An 11474-nucleotide genomic window follows, 5' to 3' on the forward strand; every position below is an offset into this window, starting at 1 on the left:
GGATTTAATGAGATATGTAATGTTTATTTCTATTATAATATCTGGGTTTTATTTTTGAAAAGTGTGCAGTTCGTGCGGCTACTGAAGGTAGAATCCTGGTGCTGGAAGGTTTGGAGAAGGCTGAGCGGAACGTCCTGCCGGTATTAAACAATTTGCTGGAGAATAGGGAAATGCAGCTTGAAGATGGTCGTTTTCTCATGTCTGCAGAGCGTTACGACAAACTTCTGCAGGTATGGAAATGCTGTTTGGATTTTCCATTTTTGTTTTCCTTGATAGACCTGAAATACCATTATGAAGAAGAGAATGTGTATGAGGTAAGTGGGGGAAATTTCAACAAGGTGTTTTTTCTGGGCTGTTACATGGGATGAAATAGGCAGGGTGAAAACCATGCGATAAATCAAAATACTGCTTGCAACAACAAAAAAAGGTTTTCATCTGTATCTTGTCTATTCACATGTAAAAGAGTAGTCATGTTAAACTTGTATGAAGCCTGTATGTTTCTAAAATGTGAAAGCCACATTGTGAGAGTAACCAAACTATACTTGTGAAAAGGGAGTTAAGTTGAAATTGTTCCCATGAAGTTCAGATAACACTTCAACATTGCAATAGCCTTGTTGCTAAACTTTTAAAATGTTTGGATACCAAAAAAGTGAGGTTAAAATGAGTGACCCTATATTTATCAGTGCTGTGTTGCGTTTAATTTATAAAAGTATATGTAAACAGGCAATCTACATTATAGGAAATGGTTAGAGAATTTTCTTTTGATAGGAAATGGGGTTTTAGTATCTGCTGCCATTGCTACTTTAACCATTTTCCTTTTTTTCGGGCTTTGAGTTCTACTGCTTAAATTTGAGTGGATACTTTCCAGGCTTTTAGGGACCTCAGTAAATTTCATCAGACAGTTTCCAGTACTACTCTGCATCTTACTTTCATGTACTGTAGTTTCTGATCACATAGCTGTCAGTCTCCTATAACAGTCTGACCCCTGCTCACTCATGTTTCTGTCTGTTGTCCTAAACTGTGGTTAGGTATATAGTTCAGACCCATGTGGCACAGGAAAGAGTTTTGCAATAAGCCTTCTGCCATTGATCCCAATTGTATGAAGTTGCCAACCATGCTGAAATACTGTCGTGGATTTCTGAAAATATATAATTGTTTCTTATGCCTCTCATCTGTGGTTACAATTCTTTTGATCCATGCCTTTTCCAAAACCATTTTTATGATATTTAATTAGTAGATGCAGTTGTTGGAAGCATTATTAGTGTATTTTAAAAGTAAGCTTTTAAAATGTAATTGTATTTAAAGACTGAAAATGAGAATTCAAACTTAGGCAGGATTTGGTTGCAATTATGCAAAACATCTTCCTCTTTTTGCCTTTTTAACACTTTTCTAATGATAAAATGTTTCAAAATGAGTGCCTCAGGCACACTGCTAATAGTATATGAATTAAATAAATCTCTTGCTACGATACTAAATCTAATATTGTTGGTTTGTTGTTTGGGGAATATTGTGTTATATAAGCTAATGTTCATTTTCTCTTCTGCTGTGTGAATAATTACTGTACATCTAGGTCTGCAGGAAATGTACTCATATATGGTTTCAAGGAAAACTTAACTGTGTTGGGGGAAGACTAAAGAGTGCATTTTTTCTATGCAATGAATCTTTTACGTGACAACTGAAATACAACAATTAACATCCTCATGAAGGAGTCTAGTTCTGTATTATTGCTTATCATAAAGCATAATTTGCAAATGAAAATTTTTAAATGCAGATTTTAGTCTCGTTTACAGTTATAAGAGGGGAAAAAAGAAAAAAAAAACTTTCTTATGGTAACCCCCTCCTAATGTTTTAGAATAAAGTAAGTTTTGTGGTCTGTTTATTTTCTGTTCTTTGTGAAAACAATGTTGTAATGATACCTTTTCAGCTTTAGCCATCTGTTGGGTCTTTGGTTAAATTGCTGCAGGCCTGAAAGCTGCACCTAATCAAGCATTCTATCTGTGTTCATTTTGGAAAAACTTGCTTTTACCATCCACAGATTTGACTAGTCCAATGCTTTCTAGACCCTCTGAATTAAAGACGCGAACGTTTCAACATTTAGGTTGAAGGACCAGGGCTGTTGGTCAATCTGCAGCTTAGTCATCATAAGTTTTTAATGATGTAAAAGGTTATTTTCTTCTTCTTCTTGCTTTATTTTAATTAATTTAGGATCATACAAAATCAGAGTTAGACTCGTGGAAGATTGTTCGGGTTAGTGAAGATTTTCGAGTGATAGCTTTGGGCCTGCCAGTACCTAAATACTCTGGTAACCCTTTGGATCCGCCCCTTCGCTCTCGATTTCAAGCTAGAGATGTTTATCATCTGCCCTTTAAGGTAAGTGTCCTAGCAGAAGACTTGGAGTATTTGTACTGAGTAGAGCTAATATTTTGACGTTATGTTTTACTTACCTCACCTCTGAAAAGAATCCTTGAGTAATATATTTGTCTTCAAGGGTATTTTTTGTACTGGGGTCTAATACATTTCTGAAAAGCAGGCTTAGAGTTGCCAAGGAATGCTACAGCAGAGTAATAACTTCCGCAAAACGGTATAGCCCTAAAAGAAAGATTTGATCATCTTTCTTTTCTTTTTTTTTTTTTTAAATAAAATAAAAGTAATTCTGTCTCAAGGAGCAAGTAGACTCCACATGTCTAGATTAGAGGGAAAAATAGAAAATGCCTCATACATTATGAGCTGTGACCCACAGTATGATCCCAAAATTAATTTAGTCTGTTATTTTATGTTCTATTTTCAGGACCATCTTCAGCTATTATATTCAATTGGATCAAACATTTCCACAGAGAGGTAATTTTTCATAATTAAAAAAAAAAAAATTGAATGAATGAAGAATAGTGGTGTCCTTTCAGGATTCCTGCTATTTTTGTATCTTTTCTCACTGCATAGAGACCAGAACTGAAGAAGTTTTTTAATATCTGTGGGTGTATGCTCACACAGCTTTTCATATGCAGCCTTTGTATAATGAATCCTTAATGCTTTAGAACTTCAATCACACCTTACTTATTTGTGCTCAGAAATAGTTTCAGCATCTTGTACTGTATTTAACTTTTTAGGCTTTAGTATTTTAAATATAGATGGCATGTATAAAACTCTGTAATTACTTTTTCCTCTGCAGAATTTCTCAGCTCCTGTCTTTTGCTACAACTCTCTGCTCTCAAGAATCTTCTACATTGGGACTTCCAGATTTTCCGTTAGACAGCTTATCAGCTGCAGTTCAGATTTTGGTATGTGCATACACTTGCGCTGTGAAGCTGTACAGGCTTAAAATTTCTCAAAATTAGATCTGGATTATTCGTGTTGTTAGAAGAAGATTAACATGAACATTTGAAAAATAAACCCGAAAAAATTAAGGATGGTTTGAGGGAGAAGAGCCCCAGTCAGATCTCTGGATAATACTTTAACCAAGTATATAGCATAATACTGAAGGACAAAGTATGGAATGACCTAAGATTTGTGATGTGATTAAATGTATTTTAGTGCTCAAAATAATGTGTTTTTTTTATTCTGCTAAATCATCTTACCTGACTTCAGGGCCATCTACAGTTTACCTGATGATACTGAGGTAGTCAGTGGAGAAAAATAAAAATCACAGCCTGAAAGTGCTTCTGACTTAATAGTATGCATTTAAATCAGATTGATTGCATTACAAAGACACCTATTACTCTCCATTGACACCTAAAAGGATGCAAAGCAACTATTCAAATGTGAGTACAGGAGACAGCTAAGTTGTGTGAGATGAAGTCTACATAGGTCTTTGGGTTGGCTGGTGGATTTATAATAAACACAAATACAGGGGGTTACCTGGCGATGCAGGTTGTGCACAGTTGAAGATGTAATACTTCCTGACAGCTACAGTCCACAGGGAAATATAACAACTGTACACTTGCTGAGTTCACAGTGGCAGATCAGGCAGGTTAGGACTAAAGCTGTGTCAGTCTTTCTACTTTCCCTGACATGCTTTTGTCCCTTGGACTTTATAATTACATGGTACGGAGTCAGAGAGAGAGAGAGAGAGATTGGTACCCTTTTGCATGCAGGAAGATATGGCCAACCCAGGAGAGTAAAATAACAGGACAGCTTCTCAAACCCTCTCTCCAAGGTGCAGGTGTCTGTAGGGAGGACTCAGGATAATCCCCTGTCATGTCTCCTGTGCTATCTCTGTGCTATGGTACTTCACAGTGGCAGATTACATCTACATATTTTATTGGATTATATACATTAAAACATACCAATTCCTTGTGTTACTGTAGTCCTCAGTCCCCTCAGTTGTGCTGGATACTTGCAGACATAATTTTTTTTCTGAATTGGTGATACTACATCAGATGTTAAGAAGTGATTAAAATTCAAGTTCAGAGATATGAAACAGTATTTGGAGGGCTTTAGGAAAGAAATACATGTTGGATTTTAAAATAAATTGCAACTTTATTCTTTGAGCCCTGTAGTGAAAAATTATTTTTAAATGAATGCCAGATGGCTTTCAGAGTAATGGAAAGAAAATGAGCCCTAAGCTATTATCTAAACTATGGAACGAAGGAAGCATTTTATTTTACATTAGAGAAAGTGAAGTGTTATCATTGTATGACAGTGTCTTTTTTAGGTAGACGAGAACTGTTTCTTTTAGAATTAGTTTTAATCACTTGGTTTTCTAAGCTGACTGTTCTCAGTGATTCCGGCTATAGCATTTTCTCTTTGCATGCTGGGTCACTGCCATCCTCTACTTCTAGCTTGGTTGATTTAACTGTTTAAAAGTGTGGAGGGAATGCATTGTAATGACTAGGTCCTTATCTTCTATCATGGATCCACAGAGTCCCAAAATGTATTTCTTAGGTTGAAAACTCCTGCCTGCTGAAAGGGGGAATTTTTTTATAAGGTGCTGTTTTGAAGAGGCTAATTTCATACTTGCCATTGTAATTAATAATAATTTGAGATAATGTGGACAAATTATATGTTATGTCTTTATATATAGACAGAGGGCTTTTAAAATGCAATAAAAGGCTCCCTGATCCTTTAAGCAGTACATTTACTATAGTGCTTTAAATGGTTTATTTTTACTGATCTTTTTTTAATATGGAACGTTATAAATAGTATTACTGATTATACGTATGAATTGAATTATGCATTTCATAAAATATGCATCTCCTGATTTCATTTCTAAGCAACTCTTCTTTCAGTTGAGTGCCTGTGTAAATCCAAGTGTATAACTGAAAATCAGTTGATTTTATTTGAATTACATTATTTGCTTACTCTGATGAAGGCTTAAAAAAGTAGTGCCAGTCCACTGACTGTTTTTCACCAGTGTTACACACAAGCAGCCCTTAATTTGCAAGTCTTTTATAAAACAAACAATCAAATATTACTTTAGGGGGGTTGAAATGCTTTTTTTCACCATGAAAGGCTTTATGCATGTTTCTTGAGTATTGCTAAATACACTTCCATTTCTTTTTCTCTTACTGCGGCAAAGTAGTTGAATCTTTGTCTAGTTCAGGCAGCAACTGACAGAAGAGTTAATACTTACAACTAACAAGGAAATATTAAAAAAAAAAAAAAAAGTTTTCCATTTTTTGTAGGAAGTGCCAGCATACTTAGTAACTCATTTCAAAACAAAACAGTTTTGATAAAACTGTTAAGAAATTTCCAGGAATTGATTTGTTAAGTAGACTCTGTACAATGTAGAATCAAAATTAAGTACTAGAAATTGCTGTGAATGAGTAGATCATCAACGTAATATAGATTTCTTGTTATATTGATTCTTTTCCAGTAATACTATGAAACTCAGTTACCTGTGGTGGGATTTGTCTCTCCTAACCTTAAATGTCTTTAGGTGTCTGAGCCAGTCACTGTAGCTTCCGTTTATGCACAGGAAATACAGTAACTTTTAGGACATAGTTCTTCTAATCTGCTTTAGACATTTATATTATAATGAATTGCATGTGAGAAATGCCTGTTTTGACATTTGATTGAATACTGCATGTAGTGGTCATTTGTATGTTGCCTTTACAATATTTTTAAGTTTAGCGCTATATAGGATTTTCAGGTTAATGGGTGATGATAGAATAAGCCAATAATTTCTTTAATTTGAATTTTTAAATTTGAATTAGGATTCCTTTCCTATGATGTCAGTCCAGCATGTCATTGACCGGCTTTACCCCTATAATGTTTTCCTTGGAAAGGAAGGCAGGACTGCAGTCAAAGATGCGTTAAAAGTAAGTATTGCACATATGTATATTAGAATTCCAGGGAGGATTGGATTATGACAGTAGTTCTGACTAAAGTTACTTCACAACTTCTGTAAAAAAAAAACCGAACAAATTCTTAAGTAAACTAACTGGCTACGTTATTGCTGATGCTAAAACGGTATTTAAAAAAAACGAACTTCATAAGCTAGTAGATTTCATTATAGGGAAAGCTGAAACCTCCAGGTTCTGTAGAGTATTTAGTCGTCTGTTCAAGACTATAGAAAACCCTAATTACATAAGTGATTAATTAACATGAAAGTAGCTACTTACATGGTTAAGGTAGTCAAATGCTTAAAAATGCCACTGGCATTTGACTTTTAAGAGGAGATACTAAAATGACAATAGAGGTCACATGCACAAAATACATTCAGTATAGCACGATTATAGATTCTACTAGTCTCTGGTTTTGGTCTGTGTTAGCCTTTGGTTGCTTCTTATTGGTCAGATCTGTTTTGGGTTTTTGTCCATGTTTAATAATAGCTTATAAAGCCTATAATTATTCTGGATTATTCCATTTATCCTTTTAAAATTTCAGCACAGTGCCGGCTTTCTTTCATTTTTGAATATGTTCTAGAAGTTACGTATGTTTTTGAAAATTAGCGTTCATGACCTTGAGCATCTGACCCAGCTCTTTCAGTCCTGAAAATTAGCAGTTATTTGTATGTGCATATGTAGAAATAACCACCTTTGTAGCTAGTGAATTTTTGTTTTTTCTAAAACCAAGCCTATGTGTCAGGGAAATGTTTGTAGCCCGTCCCTGCTGCCACCTCTGCCTTTTTGCATTGCAGTTCAGTCCTGTATTCTCTGCTTAACTGGGCTGGTCTTCTACTTGTCTTCCTGAGTTTTGGGATGGGCAGTTCTTGCATTTGAAGGACGTTGTCCTTAATGACATGCTAGCTTTCATGAACCTTCAAAGTTGCCTCCTGTAGGGTCCTACCTACCACTTCTCTGCGTAAGCCAATCTTGCCTGTAATCAGTATTACTTGCCTTCATCACTCCCTTTCAGGATTTTGAACTCCGTTGTTTCATGGTTGCTACAGCCAAGGCTGTCATTGATTGCCACATCCACGACTAGTTGCTCCTTATTTGTGAACAGCAGAAGCTGTCCCTGCATCCAGCCCTGCCTAGCCAGTGCAGTGCCTGGGTTGAGATGCTATTCCAGGCAGCCTCAGAAATCTAGATTGATTGTGTCATGCTGTGTTGCTCTTCCACCACATTTCAGGGTGACTGAAGTTACCTGTAAGAACCATGGTCGGAGTGGAAATGCAGACTTCTATCTGTTAGCAGAGCAGTAATGGTCTTCGTAATATGCCTTTATTTTAAACCCTTTGTGTCATTTTGTTTCCCCTATCAGTTATAGATGGTGAATGTCCTTATGTTCAGTACCATCAGTTTCCTCCATTTTCCATTTCCCATATTTAATTTTATGTGCTGTACATGCTTTTGCTTCCTGTGTAAGGCAGGTTGATTTGACTAGTAAAATCTTTCTCAATGATCGTCTGCTTTTAAATACCTCCTTATAATTTATGTTTTTCTGGGTTCATTTTCCCTTTTTTTTTTGGATACTGTTCCTCATCACTACTTATACAAACTTGTCCCGTTAGATCAACAAGTACATATAATCTTATTTGGTATTTTATTCTATTTGCACACAGCAAATCTTGTTAAGCAATGAACCTTAAGAAATATAGAAAATAACTGGTTGTACTGAGGAACTTCTGCTTATAACGATATTTTAGTAATAGCAGTGCCAGAACTCTTTTAAATATGGATAAATTATTTTTTTTTCCATTTGATAAGAAATGTGAGGGAAAGGAGTCTGGCAGAAGCAAGGTGATTTCTTACTCTACCCTCCTACAGATTTCCAAAGAATGTCCAGCTAATATTTGCCACTTGTCTCTGTGTAATACAGTTAGAGAATACTAATATTAACAGGGAGATACTGAGAGTTGAAAAAATAAATACTTGAAGTATATTTGCAATTGATGGGTTAATGTGTGTGAACTGAATCACTTCTTAACATCAGGTAACATTTAAAGAAAATAAAACCAAATTTCATACAATAAAATGTGAAGTTTAGGCATCAGACTTGGAGACAGATATGGGGAAGTAGTAATCTAGCTGATAACGTATCTTAATTTCAGGATGTCTTTCCTTCCAGTTAGCTGTCAGAGCTGAGCAGTGAGGTAGCCAGTGGTAAGGCTAAACAGCTGGTTTTGGCAGCTGCTAGACCCTGTGCGTATGTCTTGAAGAGATCGTATTCTCCGTGCACTGTCTTCCCAAACAGTATCTTCAAGTTGGGTAAATCTGTTCTTTACGTGTCTCGTTGCTCACTGAGACTCCACCAATACTTAGGTATTCCTCGTAATTCTTATTCTCAGTAATGAATTAATATGAAATACTGACTTAGACCTTCCCTGTGAATGAAAGTAGTTTGTTCAGTGTTAGTCTTGGATGTGTAAAAATGCTTTGAAATGCAAATCTCTTGTTAAGTGCATCTATTTGGAGTTAAAACCTGTTTTAGGCTTAACTCTTTCTATCAACTAACTTTTTCATTTGGTGCAACTGTGGCTCCTTGTGTCAAACAGGTTAGCATTGAAAAAAGCGTTGATGGGTTGCGTGCTAATCCAGCATCAGCAGTGATCTTGAGACTTGCTTGTCATACAGAACATTTGTATAAGGGCTACAGTTTGCCGCGTTCATTAGCAGCAACAGACTGGACAGAAGTACCAAGATAAACTCGAGAATGATGTGCCTTTATGTACCCTGATTTGAAGTTTCCGTACTTTGGAAACTGTATCAATTTATATTCTAATTCTTAAAGAAGATTCTTTAGAAGACCTTGCGAAGGAAAATATGAATTATGGCCTTCAAAATTATTCTGCAGTGGCATGAAATATTGGCATGACAAGTTATTTTGACTGACAGATGAACATAGGAAATATGATCATAAAAATTAAGTAAAAATTTATTTAAGCTTTTCCTCTAGAAGATTTATATAGAGACAAATCACTGCTTTCAAGGAAATCAGCCTCCAGTTAAACATTCCCAAACAATAAACTTAAGCACATATGTCTCCCACTGTATTAAAGTTTTCTTTCTTGTGTACTATTGATAGGCATTTATAAAACTGGTCATCTTTATTTCGGCTGAGTTTGGTGGCTCATAAGAGACTCTTAACTGTTCTATACTTATTTCTTCATTGTTCCATAAGCTTTTAGTATTTTACTTCAGATTCATCAAAGATTTTGGGTTTTTTTAATTCCCACATGCCTTTAGTGTGGCTTTTTTTCCCAGTGTTTGAAAAACCCACTTTTTTTTTTTTTTTTTTTAGCCTTCTAATCAGGAGTATCTTCCCATCGGTTTTTAGAAACAACATATGGATCAGATTTGTCTTAATAAATGAGCAAGTCCCTGTCAACCTACTATCCAAGTGTACAACTTTGCTCTAGGACCCTTCTAGAATTTTTTGTCATTTTTTTCATGCCTTGATTAATTCTATGTTTACTATCTTGATCTTCTATCAAATAAAAGCTTGTTTGTTCCCTCTAACTCACTTTTGTATTATTTGCATGTCCACTTTAATCTTAGCTGAACTCCTCCTCGAAAACTGTTTCCCTGCCTTGCGGTAGGGAATCTTAAGACTACATAGGCACTCTCTTATAGAGAGTGGGCTAATAGTTCAGAAAACCGGAGTTGTCTTTCTTGTCTAGACAATTCTGTTCACTTCTAAGATATTTCTGTTGCAAATTTTGGTCTAAGGAAGGATTTGTTTCTCTTTTATTCCCCCCAAAGTAATTTATAATCTTTGGGGTTTTGCATTAATGAATGCTCTTAGCACCAATACATACCGTTATAGTGGAATCTGTCCTTCAGACTTCATCTACCCATCCCATCTTGCACTTCCAGTTCATATTTTGCCTCTTGTGAAGCAGTTCAGTCCGCTTGTTTCTTGAAAAATTCAAGAATGCAGAGAATCTTCAAGAAAGAGCAGTTGCCTTTGCATGCCTCTTTTGGATAGCTTAGCTGTCTTGTGGGGTCAGCAGAGGGGGTATCTGCAAACACGTCTCATTTAAGCTCTCTGTTCCTTTGACCAGCCTGATCACCAGCATATTATTTGCAGTTTCCATGCGGAGACATTACTGATCATTAGATACTTCGGAGTGGTCAGAATTCCTCTTCTTCCTTTTTTGTAATTTTTACAGTTTGCTTTTTCCCATGTGCTTCTAGGCATGCAGAATGTGGCCTGATGATTATGGACTGCCAACCTTTTCCCTTGTTTTTAGTGGCTAGTCTTTTCTTTTTTCTTTCCTCTTCAGTCTGAGGCAATGAGGCTGCCCACTTCTGCCTCTCCCAGTATCTCCCAGACTCTCTTATACTGAACGTGCTCAGTAGTTGTCCTTCCAAGCCACAAATATTTTTTCCTTTGCAGCTATCAACTTGGACTTTGTATAGAGGAAGTTGCTTCTGGCTCAGGCAGAAGTATGTTTAATGGATTGTATATCCATTTCATGCCACTCTCTGATTCCATATATAGCTATCATAATTCTAAATGAAGAACAGCGTCAAGGAGATCTTACTCTTAAAGCCACAAACAGTTTTCTTGTGTGCTGCTTCTGTCCAGGTATAAGCGTGGTGACTTGTTTAATTACTAAATTATTCAGTTCGGCAGCATCTCTGTGCTTACGTGTGATGAATTCAAATTGTACAAATGCAGTTAGATGAGTTCAAGTTGTACAAATTCAGTAAGGATTTGCACAGAGATAGACAGTCCTGTTTCACTGTCCTAATTTGAGTTCTAGGACCCACAACAAAGTGGGGAGAATAAAACAAACCAGAAAACACCTTAAGAATTTTAGACTCCCAAGACCTTTATGTACAAGGTGTGCTGCCGCTGTCTCCAAATCTTCCTTGTCTAATACAGAGGCTGCTGGTGCAGATAATCTTCTTGTTTGCTCATAGTTATTTTCTTCTGTTGATATCTGAGTAAGGTATTTTTGTGTACAAACAGTTTGCAGTTTTTCGTATAAGCAGCTCTGGCCCTATCCAAAATGCCATTGACTTAGTAAGAATATTATGGTTTGCTAATGAACATGAGAGTGAGAACATCTGCAGTTCATTTCACAGAATTGTAGTTGGAGTATTTCTTAGAATCATAGTTTGAGATACTACTCAGTAGGCATTCCT

General features: G+C 36.1%; 1 protein-coding gene across 1 annotated transcript in view; it reads left to right on the forward strand.

Moving 5' to 3' along the window:
- The window catches only part of VWA8 (von Willebrand factor A domain containing 8), a 106189-nt gene that overhangs the window by 26384 nt on the left and 68331 nt on the right, over positions 1-11474 (forward strand). Inside the window, exons 4-8 of the mRNA XM_009887708.1 lie at positions 63-230; positions 2206-2370; positions 2789-2838; positions 3167-3275; positions 6150-6254. Of these exons, the coding sequence (XP_009886010.1) occupies positions 63-230; positions 2206-2370; positions 2789-2838; positions 3167-3275; positions 6150-6254 (597 nt within the window). The remainder of the gene's footprint in view (positions 1-62; positions 231-2205; positions 2371-2788; positions 2839-3166; positions 3276-6149; positions 6255-11474) is intronic.

This window comes from Charadrius vociferus, unplaced genomic scaffold (genome assembly GCF_000708025.1).
Source record: "Charadrius vociferus isolate BGI_N301 unplaced genomic scaffold, ASM70802v2 scaffold526, whole genome shotgun sequence".
Taxonomy (NCBI): Eukaryota; Metazoa; Chordata; class Aves; order Charadriiformes; family Charadriidae; genus Charadrius; species Charadrius vociferus.